Genomic DNA, 25,087 nt, shown 5'->3' on the forward strand with positions numbered 1-25,087 from the left:
TATTGAAGACTGTAGCTTTGAAATAACCAGAACAATGCATAATACAAAGAGGATCTGACTCAAGTTTGTCTGTTCAAAGTATTTAATTATGAAATTTTGTTTTAGTCTACAAAAACATTCATATGATTATATTAAGTTTCATTGTTAACATATACTAAACGATCAGTTTTCAAAACAAAACTCAGCTGAGAAAAACTAAAAAGTTTTTGTGTTAATGTCACCAATAAATTAATCGATGTAGTCAGTCAGTGAAATAAGTTGATATCTATGACAGTTATCAAAATGGCTTTTTGAATTAACTGATTATGTTGAAAGAAAAAAAATCTAGAGACTGCAGATTGAAAATTTGAGGTACATTTGAGATCAATGGAAGCTGGTGAGAGCAAGAGTTAGACGCATTTGAAGACATGTAACATGTCTAGTGGATACTGTTAGGAATTAACTCATTCATTCCTATTTTGGGTTTTAGGAGTAAATGTGTTAAATTACAAAGTTTTATACTTTCAAATATTTATTGAAAAAAAAATTGAATTAAATATTAAATATTTTTTTTTTTTTGTATATTTCAGCATTTTTTGGAGCAATGATAAATTCTTTTATTCATGTGATAATGTATACATATTATGGAGTAGCTGCCCTTGGACCAGAATTCCAGAAATATTTATGGTGGAAACGTTATTTGACGAGGCTGCAGTTGGTGGGTTATTTTAAAATCTGATCAGCACTTTTATTTTCTTAAATGTTTTTTTTTTAAACTTTTAACATACTTTTATAAATACAGATATATTTTTTGTTCATAAAATTTCACTCAATTTTTCTTCCTGTTTTTTTTTTTTTTTGTTTTGAAAATCTACTTTTGTTACAATTGAACCTTTCTTTCAACCTTGTTTAAATACTTCTTTAAAAGTCTGCCCTTAATTTGTAAATTGTACACAGGTTGACTCACTGATAACATTCTCATGGGTTTGGAGTGTAAGTTGTATGTGCAAATCATACTTCTATCTACACAGCACATCAGTAATGTTTTGTGTTGGGTTATGTTGGTTGAAAGCATTGACCCTGCTGTATGGCAGAGATGTTATGTTAGCTAGATTCAGTAGACCCTTCATATTTTTACTGATTTTCTGGTGTTCAAGTAAAGAATTCTATTCAGAATCTGTTTGGAAAGTTATTTTTATCCGGGTCAGTGGCAAACTTACTGTTGCTGAGGAAGTGAGCATTGACAAGCAGGTGAGCAGAAGCCCTAAAAAAAATGTGTTCACTGATTGACAAAACATACCAACAAGTCTAATGCAGCTCTTGCTGAAAAAAGAAACCTTACAAAAGAGAAATGTTCATCAGATATTACCACAATAAAAAAAAAATCTTGAGTTTATCAGTGTGCACTTTGCCATGATTCATGGATGTGATGCTTGTATACGTGATTGTGAAATGACCTTGAAATTCACTCACAGAAGACATAGTATGAAAGTGAGGATTCATTATCTAACATCCATTCATTATCTAACATCCATGGGCTGACGTTTTCACAGTGTAATGAATCGTTAGGTTTGCAGTTCTGTGTTATTTCACTTTTTCAGATGATTTTAATCTAAAGAGTTACTTGAATAAAATATGTTCGCAAATATTTTAGCCCATTAGAAGATCACAAGATCAACTTAATCAGCTGAGTTGCAGCAAGTTTAAACAGATCTATTGTAATGGACAAGGGGTCGTGGTGGCTGAGTGGTAAAGCACTTGGCTTCTGAACCGGGGTCTTGGGTTCAAATTCTGGTGGAAACTGGGATTTTTAATTTCGGGATCTTCAGATGCCTCTGAGTCCACCCATCTCTAATGGGATCCTGACATTAGTTGTGGAAAAGTAAAGGCTGTTGGTCGTTGTGCTGGCCACATAACACCCTCGTTAACTGTAGGCTACATAAACAGATGACCTTTACATCATCTGCCCTATAGACCACAATGTCTGAAAGGGGAACTTTACTCTTTTTTTTTTTTTTTTTTGTTATGAACAGAACTATGTAAGGGGTGCTCTGAATAGTACTTTTAAATATTAAGTCAACACCATATTTGACTGAATATTAAATAAGTTTTTGTCCAGGGCCAAATATTCTGTCTAGTAGAAAGTTTGTGTTACTGAACATTTTGGGTAACTTCTAATATGTTAATATATATTTTTTCCCTTTTATTGTTTTCAACTCACTGATTGTGATGAAATAAAGTTGATCAGCACTTATCAACAGATAGCACTGACTAATCTGAACAACTTTTGTCTGAATAGAAAGTATAAAACTAAATATCTTACAATTTAATTTTTTTTAAAATACAAATTTGAATTAGTCATTTATAACTGAAAACTGCAAAGCATAGCAATGTAAAATTAATACACCAGTATATGCCAAGTTTGCCTATGACTAATTGAAAGTTGAAGTTTCAGTTAATTACTTGTTACATTAAAGTAGAATTGTATTTAAGAAAATGTAGTTTTTTTGGCGGTTGCACTCTTTTCATCGATAAATTGTCTAGCAATGCTGAACAATCTTATCAATGGTACACTGGTTGGAGGTGGTGCTAGGTAGATTTGAACACAACCTTGGTTAATCCAGGGAATCTATTGGTTTTAGCCTTCCACTATGTTGGATGAATCAAGCATTCACTTGGGTATTTTGGTAGCTCTTCATTCTATCACATCTTGCTGGCTTTGTGCTACAATAAATGCTGGTGTTTCAGCAGCTGCAGACGTCTGCTGGTGTTGCAGTTTCTGTAACATGATTTTGATGTCAATTTTGTCATTCAACATGAGAGACTTTAGGGTTCAACAGTCTTGCTTGGCTGAACAGACAATGTCTAAGTCTTCAAAGCTGCTGTATTTTTAATTGCATTTGCTTCTCATTGTCACAAGGAATATTCCCATTTTCAAGCAGCATTTCAAAGGCTGCCAAGAACTTAACAGCTGTATGATTACTGTCTGTCAAAAGACTCACTCAGCCAATGGGCAGCATTCAAACCAAAAGTTGAGAAAGAAATGCTTTTAACTTCAGCAAACATTTTACGATGCTTGTAAGAAACCTTGTCATAAACTTCTAGAATCATATGTTATGAAGTACTTTAACAAGTTCAAGACATTCCAGTTTCTCAAGTTTACTCTAAAATATACTTCTGACTACACTGCCAACTATCCTGCGTTGATATCTGGCTGGAGTTGAAAGTAACCGGATAGAGAAAAATTATCTGGATATCTGACCAGAGCTTAGCTTTGGCACAACCTTTTTAATAGGAAATCACAAAACAAGTTTAAAAAAACTTTGGTAGAGAAGAAAAATAAAAATCTCTCTCATATGTTTTGCACATACAAACTTGCATTCTGTCCCTTTATTGTTTCCTGTTTTTCTCCTTTCATATGTGCATTTAAAATAGTCTTAACTCTTTTTATGATTTCTTTTTGTTATTAAAAATAGTAACTATCTTTCATTTGATATATTGATATTACATTTGAATAAAATAAAGAATCAGCAAAGAATTCAACACTATGCATGTAGTGGTTCCTCAACTCAAAATATTACTTTTTCTGTAACATTCGAAACTGAATCTCAAGAGTTTTTAACTCTTAGTGCTTAAGAGTCATAATGCTGATAGTTTGGGAACCACTGTTATTAATAGTTCTCTGTTTGTATAAGAAAATATTAAATGCTGTGTGTCATTATTATATTAGCTTCACAACTAAATCAAACCAGTTTTAATTTATACATTCCATTGACTTATCTAGTAGAACTTTGAATTTTTAAAATACAGTAAATTTAAATTTCTAATTAATATAAAATATACCAAAATAATTCAGTCTTTCCTGACCAACTAATGTACCAATTGACATTTTTTGTCTTAAAACTATTTTGGTTTAGATACATTCTTTTTCTTTTTTTCTAGATCTGTGTGTGTGTGCATGTATGTTTTAAAGTAACATTTGTCAAACTTTTGTTTTCTGAATACATATCAAATACAGGTTATATTTTAACTTTGTGGTTGAAATAATCTCCTGTATTTACCTCCCCTTGCCCATGTTGTGGTTTTTCAAAATATTCTGAACTCAATTGTTTGTTTTTTCATACTTGTTAACTTTTTTGATTTAGATATTTCAGGCTTGTTAGAATTGATCCGCTTGAGACACACAACATTGAAAAATGTTTTGTACATTTAAAAGCTAACACTTTAACTTTCATACACAATAGAATAAAATAAAATTTAAAAAGTTAAAAAAAAAAAATAAACTATTAAACAGCAAGCCACAAATTGTTTCATACTATACTATCCTATTTTTGATACAAAAGAGAAGCTTGCTTGTGTTACATTTTATTCTGAAAACTCTTAAAATGAATTTTGGTTACGCAAAAACCAATTATGTGAACATTTCAAACTTGCGTGTTTCAAGTGTTCAACTTAGGTTGATTTGTTTTTTGTGAAGCTATTCATTTTGTACATTTAATAGATATATTGTTTATTATCATTTCTAGTAGATAAAAGTTGACTTCAATATATCCTTAATGACTCTTTGCTGTTGGTAGTGATTTCATGTTCTCAGAGGATGACAGTAATACACAATGCTTGCACATGGAAGTGTCTATCTGTAATTCTGTGCCACGTCACTGGCACTTATATGTTGTTGTAAACCCCACAAGTGTCTTCTGTTTCTTTTGTAGTTAGACTTTCTATTCTAATTTTCAGTTGCACATATTTCTTCTTTTTTTTTTTACATTTCTTTAATTAAACAAATGAGTTTGCTTGTAGTATGACTTGACTTGTAAGTTGTCACTTTCTTCTGAAGATGATTAGCCTAAACCCCATGCAGGAGATGGCTGTGGGAAGGGTTTGAACCCAGGACCATTGTTGGAGCACATACCACATGACCAGGCTGCCATCATATGCTAGTAAAAAACAGAGGACAAATTCTTTTAAAAGAGAGCAGATTGAGCAAAACAAATGTTTCTTTTCAACTCTTTTGCTTATTTCTGACCAGACAGTTGAATCAGTTTTTCTTGTTCACTTAACTACTATCTGTTCATTACAAGAGTTTAGTCTTTTTCACCTTATAATCTACTTTCTTTTGTGACTGACACTGGTTTTACCACTACACTGTCAGAATCTGCAGCTTTCCATACATTTATATTTATGCAACTAACAGCTTTATTAACTTTCTTGTTTCAACTTAGTAGTGAGTTAATCTCAGCACTGGATGATATAGTCTTATATATATATATATATATATATATATATATATATGAAATATATATATAAGAATAGATCAACTTTCACAAATGTTAACACTAGTTCATATAAATATTCAAAAAGTAAAGAATAACAATATTCAATTTAGGTTTGATATAAACAAAATCAACTCTTTATCATCTGTATTTCAATAAGTTCAAACTTGAAAGCTTGATGATTTTCTGTTAAAAGACTTTCAATGGTTTTGTTTTTGATCATGTTTGTTTTTTGTGAAGTTTTTGATATTTACCTTCAATTCTGTTGTGTTCTTTGATTTCTTTTTAAAAATAATGGCATAATGAATTCTTTTAGAATAGCTTCATAGTTGTAGTTAGATTGATTCATTTACAATGATTTTTGGGAAGAAAAAAATTTAAACATCTGTACTTTAAATATGACAAAATTTCTCACACTTTATAAGCTAGTGACTACAGTTAGCTAGAGACTTATCTATGCCAAATGATTAGTCGGAGCTAGAATTCCAACGCTTACTTTCTTCTTGTCTTGTTCTCATGCACACATTCAGCTTCAGTTCTTTGTGGGTCTGCTCTACGCCTCCCAGTCCATTTACCAGGAGTGTGACTACCCTCTATGGATGGAGTGGGCTGGAATCATTTATGGCATTAGTATTGTGGCACTCTTTATCAACTTTTATGTGCAAGCATACATTAAGCCTTCGTCATCTTCCAGACAAGAAATGAAATCACTCCCCAAGAAGGTAATAGACATTCTCATTAGTTCATACAATGTTTGTTTTTTTTTCTCTCTTATTCTTGCAACTGATGGATCAAATGAAATTTCATGCTATCACTGGACATCACATTGGGGATTGAAACTTGTATGTGAAAAATGCCTCACCGTGGTATTGTGTGTATCTACTCTGCTGGGTGAATTGAATCAACAATGGAATCTTACAGATACAGTTTGTGACTGGTATAGCACATGCATCTCAGTCCTTGATACTGAAAGGATGTGGGTTCCCTGAATGGATGCATTGGGCACTAATTTTTTATGCCTTCACTATTCTTCTTCTCTTCATTAACTTCTATTACCATGCATACCGCAGCTCAAAGAGAACTAAGGTAAGTTCAGAGATCTTTAATGAACTATAGCTTTCAGATGGAGTCCAAATTTAGTGCAAAGACAATTATGTATTGCTATTTAACTTGTTGCAAATTTGATGAACATACATTTTTTGAAATGTGTAGATCTACATCATTACTAACACCTGAGTTTTCTTTGCCTTACACCAGAGTTTAATTTGTTCTGCCTTACACCTGAGATTTGTACAGGAAACTTTAAAGTTGTTGATTGTAGAGTTTGATGGAAACATTTACTGCAGATTTGAGAATAGAAATTGGATGAAAATCTGGGTGTTACCTAATGTGATAACATTTTTACCTGCACTGATTGTCTCCCAGCTTTTGTGTCCAGAGGTGTGGCAGAGACTGATTTAGTTGAATTCTAGCCTTACAGGATTACCAAAATTTCCTAATCATTTTCTTTAAATGAGTATATGACTAAGAAAAGATTTGATTAAATTTTAAATTTAACTTTATCATACTTTTAATTCAATTACCTAACTTTTTTAGTATAATTTTTTGTAACCAATGGAGTTTCTTGCATACAAAAGATATAATCAGAGGTTGCCCTAGCAGTGCCTTGAGCCCTGGATGAGTGTCATATCAGAACCATGAGTATTTGTTTAATGGGCTGACACCTGATAATGACAAGAAAATTCTCTTTAGCGTGGAGCCCTCTAAGACATGGAGCCCTGGGATGGTTGCCCCACTTGCCAACCCTTTTGTCTGCCTCTGATATAATGTTTTATTTAAAGCTTTGCATCTCACAGCCCTGACATGTTCAGATTCTTTTTGTCTAGACAGCAAGATTTATTTTTATTTCAGTTGATAAAATATTTTAAGTTTCTGCTTATTCAGTGAATAAGTTTGTTTTTTAAGTTTCGCTGATAGAAATATATATTTTCTAACCTAGACATAAATACTTTTATTGTTTCAATTTTAACATTTGCATGTCTACTTATTTCAGTCAACAGAAAGTAATGGCAGTGTTGCTAATGGGCATGCACTGAATGGCAAAATGACAGAACATGCGAAGAAGAATTGATAAATGTTGATACAATTGATAACATAAAAACAAGGTGTAAGAGATGAGAAAGAAATGTGCTGTTTTCTTTTTGAACATTGTATTTAGACTTTTTCAATAATGTATTTGAAAGTCTGTATGTTGAGTGTACAAGACGAGGCGAGTTACTTTATATATTGTACCACACTGTGATTTGTCATCTTTCTTTATGCATACGTTGCTCCATTGTCTTATTATTGTTTATGTTAGACAGTTTACTAGGTAACAACTGAGAATTGTATTTGTCTGAATTAAGCTGTATACTGTGAGACACACATGAACCAATGTGAGAATTCAGTACCCCATTTAGTCTGAGTTGAAACTAGAACTCATTTAGGCTGAACAGTGATTCTAGAAAGCATACAAAGTTGATACTGGAAGCATTGTATTTTTTTCCTTCAAAAGAGAACAAAATATTATAATATCTAGTGAAATACATTCCTATCCTATTATATTTATGTGTAGTTTTGTTGCCAGATGTAGTTTCTATGACTTCTACAAGTAGGGTAACTTAAGAACAGTATTATAAAAATGTTTGTTTTTTATTTTTGCATGAAACAAAAAAATTATTTATTAGTAATACAAGTTCAACCTATAATTATTTGTCCAGTAAAATTTGAAAAAAAAAATATATATATATATGACTCTTTTTTGATAGTCTGATGGTTACAGGATTACTTTATTTATTCTGTATAATTTGATATAAAAAATTAAAACTGCTTAGATTTGATTTGATTTGTTTCAAACTTTAAGAATAGAAATGAGTACATCTAAAAGTCCCATGCCCAATGAGGTTATCTTCCAAGTCTATCTTGTTCTTTTTTACTTATCCTGTATTGGTTTCCTCCCCTGCCGTGCTGGAGGTTGCATTGTATTACAGAGCTCTCCAGCCAAGGGAAGATGTGTTTTATTGTAAGTTTTAAATATGTTAAACTGTGTGAAATTTTATGCAATGCTCCAGCAAGATAGTTAACTGGCGAAGCCTGCAATATTGTAGGCTAGGAATAGCTCTTGTTAGTTGGTATGTTTGTTTTCTTAAACCTCACTGCACACTGCCATGTCATCTTTCTTTGTTTTACAATGTCAAATGTCATATATTACTGATTAATGCTTCATTTTTGTTTCTTTTTTACATCTAATATTCTTTTATAAAAAAACAACAAACAAACCACAGGTTCATTCATAACATCACAAGGAAAAAAAATTACTATCAAGAACATTGTTTAGTTGATGTGGTTTTTGAAAGTTTCAGTTTTGTTGTAGAAATATTCAACTATTTGATGTTGTATATCATTTAATCATATTTTTTTGTTTAATGTCATAGGCATTTGTCCTATCTTTCTTTCATGTCTTTCTCTTATATAAATTGTAAGGTTATATCAATTCTAAGGGGCCTTCATATCGCTAGTTCTTTAGGAGTAAGCTATGTCAAAGTTTGGTGTCAAGTTGTGTTTTGTTTTTCTTACATTAGCTTTAAAATCTTCTTTAAGATATTGCTGTAGCTTATTATTTTAAAAATATTATTGCTAGTATAAGTCATGTTAGATTTTTATCCACAATTTGATGTATTTTCCCTTTGTATATTTCTGTTTGAATTCAAGTTTGTGCAGGGATCTTTATTAAACCATTTTTCTCAGAAACTCAATTGATGGTTAGAGACACTATTTAATAGACTTGTGCTTCAGCCTTAAATTATAAAAAAGATATTTGATGGATAGAAAACCTTTTTTTAATTTTCTTTTTAAGCTTTTGTATGTGTTTATATATTTTAGATGATATATTTAATTGTGGCTAGTAATCTTTTTTTTTCCTCATATTTTTGAAGATTGATGAAGTTCAATAGAACATCAGTATAGGGAATAAAGTTTGAGTTTAGGCACATCGGCACAATTTAGGCCATGTCGTACCCGTAATCCTTTAAGGATCACTCTCCCTTTATATAACAAGGGCTAAATTCTATACAGTTAAATCGTTAAAAACAAGGACTATTCACAGTTAAAATAGTAAAGGTAGTAAAAATTTAATAATTTGGTAAAAATCTTATGTAAATATTATATGTTCACAATTCATAAATCAGATCTTCGTAGACAACTCCACCTCCCGAACAAAGCCCAGTACCTTCTCAGGGTCGACATTGTCGAATAGTGTTTTTAAATTGTGTGCTCTAAAAAATTTCTCCCTGACATCCTGGTATCTGGGGCAATCAATGAGGATATGTTCCACGGTGAGGCGAGAGTCACAGTACTCACAAAGTGGGGGCTCCTCTCTCTTCATTAGATCATAAACAAATTAATTAATATGCCTCCTTTGTTTCCACTTCTTTTTCTTTGTTCATTACACTAGAATTTGTTTGAACTAGAAACTAGCTGTCAACAATATCAACTTCAGTTGAGCACTACTAGGCTTCTACCTCTGCTAATCTAGTAACATTATGTATTGTTACAACACAGTAACAAGTACATGGGTACATTCAAATCTTAGACTGCCAGTAAATTTAACACTAGTCAAAATCAAGCAGCCTCTTTTTATCAGAAGTGATATTTGTTGCCAGTAATACAAATGTATTTATAAATTCCAATCCTTAACTTTAGAATCAGATCAAAGGATAATTTTGGTGTGTACCGGTATTCATAAATTGGTTTAATATTTTTTGTAGTTTTAAAATAGAAGTTGTGTCCTTGATTGCAATATTCTTTTATTAATTTTATTATTTATTTTTCATTTTCCATTCTGATGGTGTACATTTAATGTGATGTTACATTCTTTAAGAACAGAACACTTGATGTGTTCATGTTAATGAAACTTGCTCAAGTCAGGTCATCCTTTGTTGTGTTCACTTGAAACACTCAGTTCTTTATCAGGTGCCACTATAACAACCTAGTAGCAGCACATTCGGAAGCTACTTATACAGCATACATCAAGTTGTTTCTTTTATAACGCTCACAAGGACTGGCTTGCTTTTTAGTTTCCTCAAAAGTTTTTAATACAAGACATTTGTGTGTTGTTGTTTTTTTTTTAATAACATCCATAATTTTATATTATCAAATCATAGGTTGTTCTTTTTTTTTTTTGTTTGTTTGCTACAGTTCTGTATATAAAGGTTTCACCACTGTTTTATTGATCTTTCCTTGCACTTAACACAAAGTTGTATTTTTTAAAATTGGGGATTTACAATTTGCCATATTTTTAAACTGTCGAAATATTATGTTGATTTTTTTTTACTTTGTTACCATTTGTTATCTAAAGCATTCAACACTGTTAGACTGATATTTTCTTGCACCTACCATTATATGCATGGTAAATTATTGCTTTTCTATAGATTGTTTATTGTATATTTTTATATACATTCTTATTATAACATCTTGAAACAATGGACCTTAAATTTGTGAGTTTGTTAGCTACCATTTGATTCAACTTGGGGAAATAATTTATCCAACCTGGCATTCTATTGAACTTAATTGTTAGGGTTAATACAAGTCTGATGTGATTACTTAGTAGACTGACCTAAGTATGTATTTAATCAATAAGGTTTCTTTCAATAATTATCAATAATTTAATAAGTTATGTTAAACAAAATGAATCATTTCATTAGGTCAAGGGAAAAGAAAAAGTGGCATGTTTCCTTATAAACAGCTGCGTCAAGCTTTTCGTCATTTTGACAATTAATTAACTGTGAACAATTCAAAGCTCTAAGTTAATGTTTTACATTTAAAACTGTGTAATCTACAATGTTGTTTTTTTTTACTAGTTTGAGTATCTTTGTCATATTTTTTTTATATTTTTGTACTCTTTAAAAATGGTAATAACTCTGCTGTGTGAATATTATTTTCCTAGAGACTGCTGAGTATTATGTTAGAATACATCAGCTAGATTGACTTGTATACAGTGCTAGGCAAGAGATGGCTGGCTACATGTTATCTGTCTAGGCTCTCATTCAACTCATTGTCTGTATTTAATCTCTTTGCTTCCTATCACTAGACCTGCTGACATTCAACTTGTTTTCTTTAAAGAGCTGGAGTTTCTGATGTCCTAACCATTTGTGTTTTGTTTGGAAGTACCAAATTATATGTCACTATGTACATGCATCATTATTTTTAAGTTCTTGTCAATGAGAACAATATGTCATATGTCAATATGTAACACAGCTGTAGTGTTCAATTGATAAACTGAAAATCTATTGCTAGTGCTGGTAACAAGTTCATTCGTGTATTATCCATGTGTAGCCTCCCTTGAATAATCCAACTTTTTTTTATCTCCCTGGTTTGCTGTGTACATGTGGTACCCAAATTGTACTTGACTGACTTATTTATATCATTAAAAATCACTTCTCTTATACAAAACAGTAGTTGTTGTGGATTTTCAATTAATCTTAATCTTTTACATGTGACATTCTTTCCCAAACTGTGTTCCGCAGAACGCTAGTGCCTGAATAGGTGTTTCAAGACCTACCGGGTATTGGAATAATTCATTAGTAGGCCTACACATGAATTAATTCAACAGTAAATGCAGAACAAAACAAGAAAAACATTTTAAAAAATACTTTATAAAAAAAAAACTTGTACGAAGTGTAATTGTATCAATTAGTTTTGATCAGTCATGTAATTAAATTTGTAATAGATCTAGACCAGAGGTGGGCAAATTACGGCCCGCGGGCCACATGCAGCTCGCCGAAGTGTTTTGTGCAGCCCGCCAACACCTACAGAAATCAGGTGTGCCTACAGTATATGCATATAAAAATGCTAATATTAAAACTTAATATCTATATAAATTATTGAAACTGTCTCATTATAGAAAGTTTTAAGTAAACGAAGATTATGCTTATTGGCTATACATCAATACACTCAATTCAAGACACAATCTCTGAGTGTTGGGTAGGCTTGGAACAAGATGTCAAGTGTAACAACTGATGGAGTTTGATCTTTGACTGAGAAAAATAGTTTTTTTTTTTGTTTTTTATAAAAATATCCCAACCATAAACTCTAAACAGGAAAGTTTGCACAAAGCTGCATAAAATTTCAAAATTATATTGGTCAGAATTATATAGTAATCAAACTTAATAGAGCTGGTGATGTTAGCCATGGGTAGTTCCGATTTATGAACAAAATAATCCAATGTATCCGATATCCTAGCATGGGCAAGGCAAATGAGATACAAATTCTGAAGGAAGAAATTGTTAGGTTACTTGAAGGACATTGGCTGTAACCTTGTTACCAATATCTCTAATGAAGAGTGGAAGACAGAGTTCATGTTTTTTATAATTGCTATTGCAATTGGTTTTTTGATTATGAAATGTAAATGTATGTTAAATCTTTTCAAACAAGGCTTTCCCACGTCTAAAAGCATGCAAAAGAAAATAGATTTTGTCATTTTCCTTTGGTGAAAGGTGAAACCATTTCTAGTGAAATTATTAAAAGTACAACACTTATTAAGATTCCTTAATTGTGCAATATATAAAAGCAAATTTTAGACGTCAAGAACCAGTTTTGAATACCATCAGCTCACCATTTAGCGCAGAAGCTGATTCAGCTCCAGAAGGCATAACTCCAAGCAAAGAGAAGTTCCAGTCAATACTTCCACAGGAGTTTTATGAGTGCCAGAAGCCGTATTTCCACACTTGAAAAAATGTTGCTGCTGTTCACACTATTTGTTTACACATACATCTGTTCTTCTTCTTCGTCGTTCTCATTCTACATGTTGGAGGGTTCAGATCAGTAATTCTATATCTGAGATGAACCGGCAGTGGTTTCAAGATCAGGCAGTTCTCTGAATAGTTTTCGGAGAGTCTTGATTTAGTATGCACCATGGAAGGACATGGTTGGCAATCTCTGGTGATGCTCCACAAGGGCAGGTTTTGCTCGTCCCAACATTTAACTTCTGGAACATATATTGTCTCATTCAGAGAGCAAGAATTTTTTCGTGGAAACTAAACAAGTATAATCACTGGTCAATGTTGACTGACTGTAATTTGACAGCAGTCACACACAGGGGTAACAATTAGTAAGCTAGTTCCACAGTTCCGGAACATTATGCACGAGTGTAAAAAGTAAAATACTGCACATTAAGTACAACTGTATATTTGGGGAAATTGTGATATAAAAAGACAACGGCAATTTTTAAAAAATCGTAAAATTGGTTTCGAAAATTGCAAACTCTTGTTGTAATTTTTCAATGTGGAGTGTGGAAAAAAAAAGAAACATGACTATAATACAGTGTAAATATGAATTGAAAGACATTCTACACAGCTAGAGTATTTTTCTAAGTTATATATGTATTATTTTTTGTGCGGCCCTCGATACAAAAAGGTTGCCCACCCCTGATCTAGACCAACGGTGGGCAAATTACAGAATGCTGGCCAAATATGGCCCATGGGCACCTACAGAAATCAGGTGTGTGCACAGTATATACAATACATATAAAAATGCAAATATATTTTTAAAAATTCTAAATATCTCTATAAATGCTTGAAACTGTCTCATTATAAAAAAAGTTTCAAGTAAAAGAAGATTATTCTTATCGGCTATACATCAATACACTCAGTCTTAAGACACAATATCAGGCAAGTAATTATTCAATGTTATGAAGAACTGTGTTGAGCGATGGGTATGCTTGAAAGATGGCAAGTGTAACACCTGATGGAGCTCCATCTCTGACTGAGAAGAACAGTTTGTTAGTTTTTAATAAAGAATATCCCAACCATAAACTCTAAACAGGAAAGTTAGCACAAAGCTGTATAAAATATAATCATATTATAGACCCTCATATCTCAGTGATTAAATTAGAGTTAACCACAGACAGTTCTGAAAAGGACTTCAAGATTTAGAAACAAAATATTCTGAAGTATCCACTGGCTTAGCATGGGCAAGGAAGAAATGTTTATTCCTTAAAGGACATTGACTGTGACTTTGTTACCAATATTTCTAGTGGAGAGTGGAAGACAGATTTCATGTTTTTGATAGGACAAGTCTGCAATGAGTTGTTTGCACATGAAATGGAAGTGCATCTTAAATTTTTTCAAACAAATCTTTCCCATTTCTCCAGGCAAGCAAGTGAAAACAGGTTTTGACATTTTCCTTTTCTGAAAAGTGAAAATATTTCTAGTGAAAAGGTTAAAAGTACCAGACTTATTTGAATTCCTTAATTATGGAATTAATCTGAGCAAATTTTAAGACATCAAGAACCAGTTTTCAATACCATCAGCTCGCCATTTAGTGCAGAAGCTGATTAAGCACCAGAGCACGTAACTTCAAGCAAATTATGACCTGAAAGAGAAGTTCCAGTCAGTTCTTCAGCAGAAGTTTTGTGGAAGCCAGAAGCTGTATTTCAACCCCAAGGCAACAGTTAGTAGGAGACCACAGGATCTCCTGATTTGTGGGCCTCCCAAATGCCAAAGACTGGACTGTCTGGCATGGGCTGTGTTGGGCGGTTTGGTTTGCGCCCACTAGCTAGGCTCTAACTAATACTGGTATGTTATAAATGTGTATAAAACACAGACATCATTAAAAATGCTCCTTAATTAAAATCTCATCTGATATTTAATGCAATTGATAATTATATAGTTCATAGATAAAAATGAGATAAAACTTTAATAAGTGTTTTAATAAATTTTGCTTCTAATGCATATTTGTGAATGATTTGGACGTGGACTAAATAGATGCTAGTATAAAACTGTATGCATGGCACAATTTCACTGTCAATAGTTTAGCAGAAACTTCTTAAAATGACTTCATCTGTCAAAATCTAGATCTTTTGAGTACACAAGAATATTAAAAAAAATATTTTAAAATGTTACACTTCAAATAAAGTAAAATAGAGAAAACATTTCTGTCAGTAGTCAGATGTAGTCAGGTGTCTTTAACAGGAGAAGAAAAATTGTGAAAAGCTATAATCTGGACTGTGACACAAATTTTATTAAATAGTATTTGTCACACTCTTGTGTGTAAGCCAAAAAAAAAGAGAGAGAGAGCGAAGTGCCTCAAGGCACAAGACTGACTGATCATCAGTATCCTCACCATGATTTATTTAATAATAATATTTTACATCAGTCAAGTTAGTATTCTATTGCACAAGTGATTTATATTTCATTGTTTGTTTATCACTGGATTGTTTGCTTATTGAATTGAGTTTGTAAACATTAAACTCAAGGAAAATGTATTAGACTGTGATCAAATAGAGGCACCTCCTAACTCGTGTGCCATGTACTCTCCAAAATAAAATCATAACAGTATTAAAAACAATACTGTGCTATTCAGACATCTTTTTTATTCTATACCTTAAAGCTCTTTATCATATACAAATTCAAATATGAATTTTTAACATTCACAAATCTCAAAACACAGTCACTCAATCATTAAACACTATACTATTATTAAAGGGATAATCATAAAAAACAAACAAAAACAATACCTACACTTCAAGAATATTGATAGAACAAGTAAAAGGAATTTGCATATTCTACTGATGGTAACAAAAAGAATGTGCCAGCCATTCTCTTGACTTACTTGACTATTTACATTCATGAGAAGTCTCACTAGCCAAGGTGAGGTTGAAATCAATTTATATATCTGTTTAGGTCATCAACAATATAGTCCAACAGTACATCCTTCAAAACAGTAAACTTTTTTATTAAAAAAAAATATATATTATTATACACATAGGAGTTTTGATTAAGTTCTGAGTGATGTAATGTATTCATTTCTAAAAAGTTGTGATTGTTAAATACAACCAATAAGAGACTGTTGCTCTTTTTTCCCTCAATCTTTTCACGTATAAGAGATTCACCCCTCATACAGTGAGATATTCAAACAGTGCTTTCTGTCTCATAAATAAAAATACCATATTTTAAAATATTTTTTCAATTCACTGCTTCATTTGAAATGTATTTGAGATCTCTTGGAACAATATTGAGGCTCCTAGTATGTCTTATGCCTATGATGTGTTAACAAAAGGAAAGAAAGATCATTAAACGCACAACTTATCAAAGGAAAAAAAAAAACACAGGCTATTCTCAATTTTGGCTACAAGAAATAGTTTCATTTACATACAGTCACACCTTATCCCTGAGACCATACTTCAGTTGAACTTTTCGTAATGGCATTCCATAATCAGTTTCTGGTGTATCCGGTGCCAGAATGTTTGATACTGTAATGGTTTTCAAAGGGGTTAGGATATTATCTTCTGTTTCACAAGATTCCAACTGAATAGAAGTATCTGAACATTTTGTAGATAAACGTGCGTCTTTGTTAACCAAACCGAAACTAGCTTCAGTCTCTAGTAACAAACTCAGTCTCCTAGGAACTGGTAAGTCATTCTTTCTGTATCTGGATTTAGATACAAAGGCATTGTGGTCTTTTAAACACATTTCTGGGGTATTCAACTGAATGTCTTCTGTCACCAGTTCAACACTAACTGAATGTAAATTATTTGGCAAGGGAGATTGGTCTCCATGTAAAGGGTCTTTTTCCAAAGTGGGCTGCTGAACATTGCCTACATAGTTTACAAACTGTAATTGTTTGTATCTTTTATTTCTTTCCCGAGCTGCTAATGTTTCATTAAAAGATTTACTTTTATGTAGTGATTGGGTAGTTCTGCCCCCTTGAGAAGGGAGCCTTGCTCTAGTCTGTTGCAAGCAAGATTTGAACCGAAACTGTGGGGACACCTGAAAAACAAAGTAAAGAAAACTCAGTTCCATGGGTTTATCTGTACTATAAAGGAATACAAATATGCACAGAATGTACTAATAAGTGAAGATGACTTTTTCCTGCAGAACAGTTTGGGAAACACCTAACTAAAATGAGACAGTTCAAACTAAACAATGAGACAGTTCTAACTAAACAATGACAATACAGATTTAAGGGGGAAGAAAATGAAACCACTAAATATTTATTGTCAGGTACAGGTCAAACTGGTGTGATGTCAAGAAAAGAATGGAGCTATATAGAGCATTAGAGAGTGGCAATGACTTGAGTGACTTAAGCTAGAGTCAAACTTATTTTCAACCTAAAAAAGATGGAATATGAAGATAAGATCATTTTAAAAATACATTATCTTTGATGGGATAAAGAAAATACATATATCTTCGACATGTTCAAAAAAATACAGTATCTATAATGTGTTCAAAAAAATAAATTATCTTTGATATGTTCAAAAAGAAAAGAGTAAAATTACATTGATAGGGAAATAAATTTATTGTATAAAAATTGATGCATAAACTAGCTTCCCAGAATTATTTGTCAGAAATAATTTGTATTGTGTATTACAACATAACTCCAAAGGCAATTAATTTCTTGATATATTTCTTTTTTTTTTTTTATTTTTGAAGATCAAACCATTACACAGCTATTACATATTCTACTGTAAATAGAAGGGTCAACATGACTAGGTGTTAGATAGGCCTGGGCTATTCTTGACCTAGAAACATATTCACTACAGAATAGAAAGTACCTTTCTATAGCTTACCCAAGTATTTAAAGACTGGTCATCCACTTGAACTGACTTTGCAGTTATTGGATTATGCACAGCAAATTCTGGAGTAAGAACAGGAGGTTGTTTTTCATCTGGGCTGGGAACAAAAGTCAGTGTTGGGCGTTGCAAAGAGCAATTTCTTTTCTTTTTAGGCATTGCTGTGTGATGTTAGAAAAGACATACCACCCAGAGTCTAGATGTAAAAGAAATCAATCTCATTACATTTGTATTTATTAAATTCAATAAAAGTTTTAAAAATCTAGATCTAATAATATTCTAGATATAAATTTAACAGATCTAACAGTCTTTGATTAGATTTAGATAATTCTATATATTTTTATATATATATATTTTTAGTATATAGATAGAATTTAGCTACATTTATAGATAATGTAGATGTTTTAAATTCTATACTGATTACTAGTCAGAGGAATAGATGCTATAGTAATTATAAAGTATAAATTTAATAAATTAAAAATATATTGTAAAACTATGCATGCATAGAACAATTCATGGCCTACTTTAGTCACAAAGCGACTATGAAGCCTCTCATGGAAATGAGATGAATGCTTTAGCCTTAGCTGTGGTCGGAATGTTGTCACCCCTCTCCACACAGCTGATGTATTCAAACAAACGGCAAGTGCCAACAATACAATTTGGATTCAGCAGCGTCACAAGCTCTGCCAGGGTGTAGCAATGAGTGCGTCAAACTGCCTAAGGGAAGCAGCAGAGGTTTGAATTAAGAGTTCTTTCTCAAAGGAGGCTAGCCAATAATGACCTGCCTGAAGCTTACTGGCTTAGGTGCTAGTTTCTCGCCTTCACCCATTCTCCTGTCAGTGAAAATAGTTCCAATAGACTCAATATCTGAGCCACTTGTAAAGGCCAGGAGTTAGACTGGTTGTCAGAGGCTTTTTGAGACGCATGCCATTAGAAAGCATAATATTGTAGTGTATTGTAGTAGTGGAGTGATTATTAAATATCCATTACCACTTTCGGCAATGACAACCTTGCGGAACTATCAGGGTGCAAAGGCATATAATGATAATCTATTAGATGCTTATTATATTAACTTTTTTTTTACAGTAAGAACAGGCAGATACTGATAGTATTATAAGTCTAAATTATTATATGTATAATAGTGTACAGTGTACAGATCTAGACATAGATCTTGAATCTAGAGGTCTTTACTAAAATTTAGGCTAAATATATCAAATAGATCTATATACTAGAGTGTAAAATAAATTTAGTCCTGACTATTCTAGAATAGAATGAACAGATCTTACTACATTATTATACAACTGCATTACATACTTAAACTAGGCTTAACTACTATAGGTCTAGATCTAGAAAAATAGAATGATTAAAAACATTTAATAATATTTATTTTTTATATAGAGATCTTTATATATTCTATTCTAGATAATGCCTAATTTAAATAGATGTCAAAAATTTAAATTAAATAAATCATTATAATAATAATGATGATACTGATAGATCTAATTGTTAGTCTTAAGTCTAGAATAGTCTATAGTCTAGAGCAGCGGTTCTCTACCTTTTTACCTACGCGACCCCCAATACAATATTCGCTAGGCAGCGACACCCCCCCCCCACCCAATTTTTTTTTTGCTTTCATATGCCTTGGTAAATGTGATTATATCCATGATGATAATTCCATTGTTAGAGACTGAATATAGGAAAAAAAAACATATTTAGTGTAAAATAAATTTATGCTTAAATTACAATTTTTTTTTCAAACACGCCAATGTTGTTGCGAAGGTTGATCTTTTTTTATTTGACAAGATTAGGATTTCACATCTTCTGAATCAAGTTTATCTCTGTATTTAGATAGCTAGCCGGCAGAAAAACCATGTTTCACAAAGATATGTAGTTATTTCAATTACAAGTAAACCAGTAATTGTGAACAATTTACGTCTGTGGATTTATCAAACTGGATGCTAATATTGGGAATGGAGAAGATATTTTCTGAATATTCTGATATCAACAGACATGTCAAATTTTTCCCGTGAAAAGTGCCACTAGAAAATGAAATTGCACTAAATTTAGTAAATAATTCGGCACCAATCATAACTCGATTAATGTTTTTTGCCGCTGGCAATATTAACTCCTTGGTAATGGTGTGAGGTTTCTTAGCTCTGGCGATTCTGAGAGCCACCAAAATAAAAACCTTCAATGGCTACTATGTTTTAATTATGCTACTTGCCAACTGAGTCAAGTCTGTATTTTGGACTCTATCAGATTTAAAACTAAAATACTAGATGTCTTTATCGGCAAAGCTCGGACATCTGTTGGGCTTCGTACATTTGGCAGAGAGAACTTCATTACAAATCAAATGACACAATTGTCCTCCCCACTTTTTATTTTATTTTATTGATGCTGCACGATCGTTTCATATGTTTGATAATAATAATAATGTAATCTAAGTAATGTCCATTTGTCCGATTGCATCAAATGTAAAAACATTTTATTCGACGGTCTTAGGCGACCCCTGGCGTATGGCAGATATATGACTTTTAGTCAATTTAGAATTAGATCTAAATCTATCAATTTTAATTTTATGATTTATAATTGATTATGATACAGATACAGTATAAACTATAATGATAATGAAAATGATGTAATCTTGTCACTAGTTTTCTTTTTTTGAAGTAATGTCTATATATAATATAAGTAAGATAAAATATTTATAAGACAGAAATAAACTAATACCCACTAAATTTCTAGATCTAGATCTATAATAGATGTATAGAAATTTAAATCGTAAACAGTAAACACAAGAACAGCTACTGTCATTACTGCATAAGAGTGAGCTCCCTTGAAAAACCTATACGAAAGGTAAATGAAACTAAAAAGTGATGGTAAGACCTAAGCATGGGCGTAGCCAGGATTTTTTTTTCGGGGGAGAGGGATCTTTCTTTTGTCGCCCCCCGGCCATAGTACATATATATATATATATATATATATATATATATAGGCCTATATATATATATATATCATGGCCTTAGCCAGGATTTTTTTTCGGGGGTGGGGGTGGGGGAGTGTTGGTGGGATTTATTCCCCCCCCCCCGCGAAAAAAAATTTATTTATATGTATGTATGTGTGTGTGTGTATATATAATCTTTATTACATTCTGACCCATCATTCTTTCGGAAGACGTTTATTGTGCCCTGGAATAGGTTCTTCCTGGAGTAGTGGAAAAATTGTTGACTCCACGCCATTGCCAGCAAGGGGGTTTAGGGGAGCGATAGGAGCTCCGCCAGCGCGGGGCGAAGCCCCGCCGCCAAGCACTATTTCTGATATTAAAAGCCCACAAAATGCATATTCTGAGGTACCTACAGTGCATTTTCCTGCTATTAGAAAGTTTTATTGCAAAAACTTAATGTGCTGACTTAGACCCTTCCGCGCCGTTCTGCTCATTTGTCGGCAAGCTGTTTCCACAAAAATCTGTCACTGGTAATGTCTGAAGCCTCTTCCCACCTGCTCTGAGGACCTCCATGAATGTGTGGCGCCAATTTGTACTAGGATGTCATCGCAAATCATCTTATGTGTGAATCATTTTGTCGGAGAACATGCCCCGCAAACCTCATGCGACGCTCTATTACAATCTTACTAAGGGTTCGACTCCCAGTTCGGCATGGAATTTATTTGATTTAGACCCGATCTCTATAACTGACTCCTAAAATCTGTCTTAGCCATGTTTGTTGAGCCACATTTAGTGTTTTTCAATTTCGGCAGATGACTATTCACTTCACTTTATTAATGGAGCCCCGCCACTGGTAGAAATGTGTAACCTATCTTGAATACGCTCTTGGAATTAAGTGACTGTAGTTTGCTTTAGATTTTATATCGAAAAGGGAAGGTTTATAGTCAAAATCATCTGGAGTTTTTTTTTTTTTATTCAAAACCCCATTTAGCTACGGTAATAGAATTTAATAACTGTTGTTTGCTTTAGAATAGTATTGAAGATAGAGGTTTTCCACCTCAAAACACTATGTAGGGGAATTTTAAACTCAAAACCATCTGGAGGGGTTTTAAAGTAAAAAAAAAAGCCATATGTATGAGAGGGGTTTAAACTCAAAAACCCCAATAGGATTGGCTACGCTCAAATAATTTTGGTGTGTACTTTGCTTTTTTTATATTGTTGAGGTATTTTTTTTTAGCATCAAACCACTCTGAAGGAGGGTTTAAACTCAAAACTCCTTTTAGCAACGCTCATAGTATTTTGAGCATTTTGAGTGCGTAATTTGCTTTTTTTCTTACATTTAAGATGTATTTTTTAGTTTCAAACCTTGCTAAAAGTGGGTTTAAAACTAAAAAACCCTTTGGCTACACACATAACATTTTGAGTGTATAATTTGCTTTGTTCTTATTATTAAAGAGGTTGTTTTTTTACCTTCAAACCCCACTGAAAACTGAGTCAAAACCCATTTAGCTACGCTCATAACATTTTAAGTGCGTAATTAGCTTTTTTTTATATTGAAGAGGTATTTTTTAGCTTCAAACCCTAGTGAAGAGAGAGGGGGGTAAACTCAAAACCCCTTTGGCTACGCTCATAGAATTTTGAGTGTGTAATTTGCTTTTTTTTATATTGAAGAGGGGGTTTATCGTAAATTTTGGAAGGGGTTTTAAAATCAAAATCTTCATTAACTGTGCTTTTGGAATTTTGGGATTGTCGTTTGCATTTTTTTTTATAGAAGAGGGGGATTTAACTGTAAAAACCCTTGGTAGGGGTTTTTAAACTCAAACCCCCCTAGTAGGGGGTTTTAAACTTGAACCCCCCTGGTAGGGGGTTTTAAACTCGAACCTCCCTGGTAGGGGGTTTTAAACTCGAACCTCCCTGGTAGGGGGTTTTAAACTCGACCCCCCTGTTAGAGGGTTTTAAACTCAAAACACCAGGTAGGGGGTTTTAAACTCAAAACCGCCTTGGTTGTGCTGGGACAAGTGATGGTTTAGCATTAAAATCTCACCTAAAATAAACAAAATCAAAGCAAAAAATCAGTCAATAAATTCCGATCCCCCCCCCCCCCCTGCGGGGGGATTTCATTTCGGGGGGAACCCCCCCCCTTGCTACGCCCATGATATATATAAGTAATTAATCTTTATTATATTCCAACCCTTCTTTCTTTCGGAAGACGTTGATATATATATATATATATATATATATAAGCCTACCATAGAATAGGTTCTTCATAGAGTTGGTGGAATGACTGTAAATACCCCGCTCTTGCTAGCCATGCGGTCTGGGGGAGCGCTGTGCGGGGTCCGGGGTGAATCACCAAGCAACAATTCCGGCACTGAAAAAAAAAAAAGAAGCATATTCTGAGGTATCTACAGTGCATTATCCTGTTATTAAAAAATGTTTATTTCAAAGACAAAATCTGCTATTCACTTCACTTTATTAACGGGGCCTAGCGACTGATAGGAATTTAGAAGTAGGCTACATATGGCTACGCTCACGGAAATTCGTGACTGTAGTTTTCTTTAGATTTTATATCGAAAAGGGAAGTTTTATTGTCGAAATCATGGATGGGTATTTTGACCCAACTCTAAATCCCGGCACTCATAGAACTTTGTAACTGTAGTTTGCTTTAATTTTATATTGAAGAGGTGTTTTTTTTTTAGCTTCAAGCTCTGATGGAAGGGGATTTTAAACTCAAAACTCTATGGAGGGGGTTTTAACTTAAAGCCTTCAGGAGGGTTTTTTAAGACTCAAATCCCCTCTGGGCTACGCTCATAGAATCTGGTGACTGTTATTCGCTTTAGTTTTATATTGAAGTGTGGGGTTTATCGTACAGATATTTTGGAGGGGATTTAAAGTCAAAATTCCCTTTGGGGGTGAGGGGGGGGGGGTAAACGCAAAACACACGCTGGGCAAGTGATTTAAATTCCACCTGAAATAAAAACAAAAATAAAGATAAAAAAATAATAAAGCCGAAAATCAGTCAAAATTCCAAGCCCTTCCCATTTCGTTGGGGGGGGGGAGGGAGGGAGATTTAATGTGGGTAGGGGGGTTTGAGCCCCAATCCCCCACCTGGCTACGCCCATGGATTAAAGGATGAATTTCATACAGAACGTCTGAATATAAATTGTATTGAAACACACTCTTAATAATAATGGTAATGTACATTGAACAATGATAACATCGTGACCAAGAATTGATTGGACTCGATATGCAACAGAAACCAAAGAAAAAGCAGAAAAAAAAGTTGAAAAAGCAAATAATCGTTTGCCCTAACAAATGCAGTGAAAATATAAATCTGTCACCTCGACGCCAGCCAAAGATCCAACAACCATTGTAGAAACTCGTGATGACAGCGTCCATGAATGAACTGGCACAACGCCATTTAGTCCTGGAGATCAAGCCTCGTTAGACGAGGAAGACTTACTTACTTAGACTTAGGTCCTCCCGCGCCGTACGGCGCATTGGGCAGCAAGCTGTCTCCATAAAGATCTGTCGTTGGCAATGTCTGAAGCCTCCTCCCACCTGGTGTCCACTGTTCTGAGGTTCTCCATGAAGGTGTGGCGCCAAGTAATACGAGGACGTCCCTGTTTGCGCTTTCCTCGTATTGGCCTCCATGTCATCGCAACTCTTGGTATACGTAGTTCATTTTGTCGTAGAACATGTCCCGCAAACCTCATGCGACGCTCTGTCACAACCTCACTAAGTGTTCGACTCCCAGTTCGGCAAAGAATTTCCTTGTTTGAGACCCGATTTGTGTAACTGACTCCCAAAATCCGTCTCAGCCATTTTTGTTGAGCCACATTTAGCCTTTTCTCCATTTTGACACATGACTTCCATGTCTCAACTGCATATGTTGCAGTTGGAATGACGATTGTGTTGAGAAGGTGTATTTTTGTCTCGAGCCCAATGGCATGGCTTGTACAAATAGACGAGGAAGAAACACTATTATATATAATGTTAAGACAAAATCGGCCCCCGAAGTGGTCCACCCAGGCAGGAAAAAAGGCAGGTTTCAATATTTTCAGAAAGAATATCATAATGAAATTCTATCAAAGGCAAATGATAGAGAAGAATGGAGAAAGAAGGTTGACAGATCCTGTGTGGTGCCCTAAAGGTCCAGCAGACCAAGGGATAGGTGAAAGTGAATGTGAAGTTAGATGTGAACCTGGCCTAACTGATAATAATAATGAATATCTAATTATTCTGTAAAGGGTCAATCTCTTATTCAAAGCCTCAAGAGCAAAG

General features: G+C 33.4%; 2 protein-coding genes across 6 annotated transcripts in view; one reads left to right on the plus strand and one right to left on the minus strand.

The window, feature by feature from the left end:
* LOC106062718 (elongation of very long chain fatty acids protein 4-like) overlaps positions 1 to 11,741 on the plus strand; it is a 33,071-nt gene extending 21,330 nt beyond the window's left edge. For 4 of the 5 annotated variants that reach the window (XM_056045357.1, XM_013221032.2, XM_013221029.2 and 1 more), the window contains 3 exons: positions 570 to 697; positions 5,783 to 5,974; positions 7,306 to 11,741. In XM_056045357.1, the coding sequence (XP_055901332.1) occupies positions 570 to 697; positions 5,783 to 5,974; positions 7,306 to 7,383 (398 nt within the window). In that variant the 3' untranslated portion in view covers positions 7,384 to 11,741. Of the gene's footprint in view, positions 1 to 569; positions 698 to 5,782; positions 5,975 to 6,173; positions 6,339 to 7,305 lie in introns of all 5 variants that reach the window. The other variant, XM_013221033.2, reaches the window with a different exon arrangement.
* Positions 11,742 to 11,926: 185 nt separating this feature from the next.
* LOC106062717 (uncharacterized) lies at positions 11,927 to 20,684 on the minus strand. Its single transcript, XM_056045361.1, has 3 exons — positions 20,594 to 20,684; positions 17,857 to 18,055; positions 11,927 to 17,056 (listed from the first exon to the last, which is right to left on the minus strand). The coding sequence occupies exons 2-3, from the start codon at positions 18,016 to 18,018 to the stop codon at positions 16,445 to 16,447; spliced, it is 774 nt and encodes a 257-aa protein (XP_055901336.1). The 5' UTR covers positions 18,019 to 18,055; positions 20,594 to 20,684; the 3' UTR covers positions 11,927 to 16,444.
* Positions 20,685 to 25,087: the final 4,403 nt, after the last annotated feature.

Source organism: Biomphalaria glabrata, chromosome 10, assembly GCF_947242115.1.
Source record: "Biomphalaria glabrata chromosome 10, xgBioGlab47.1, whole genome shotgun sequence".
Lineage (NCBI taxonomy): Eukaryota > Metazoa > Mollusca > Gastropoda > Planorbidae > Biomphalaria > Biomphalaria glabrata.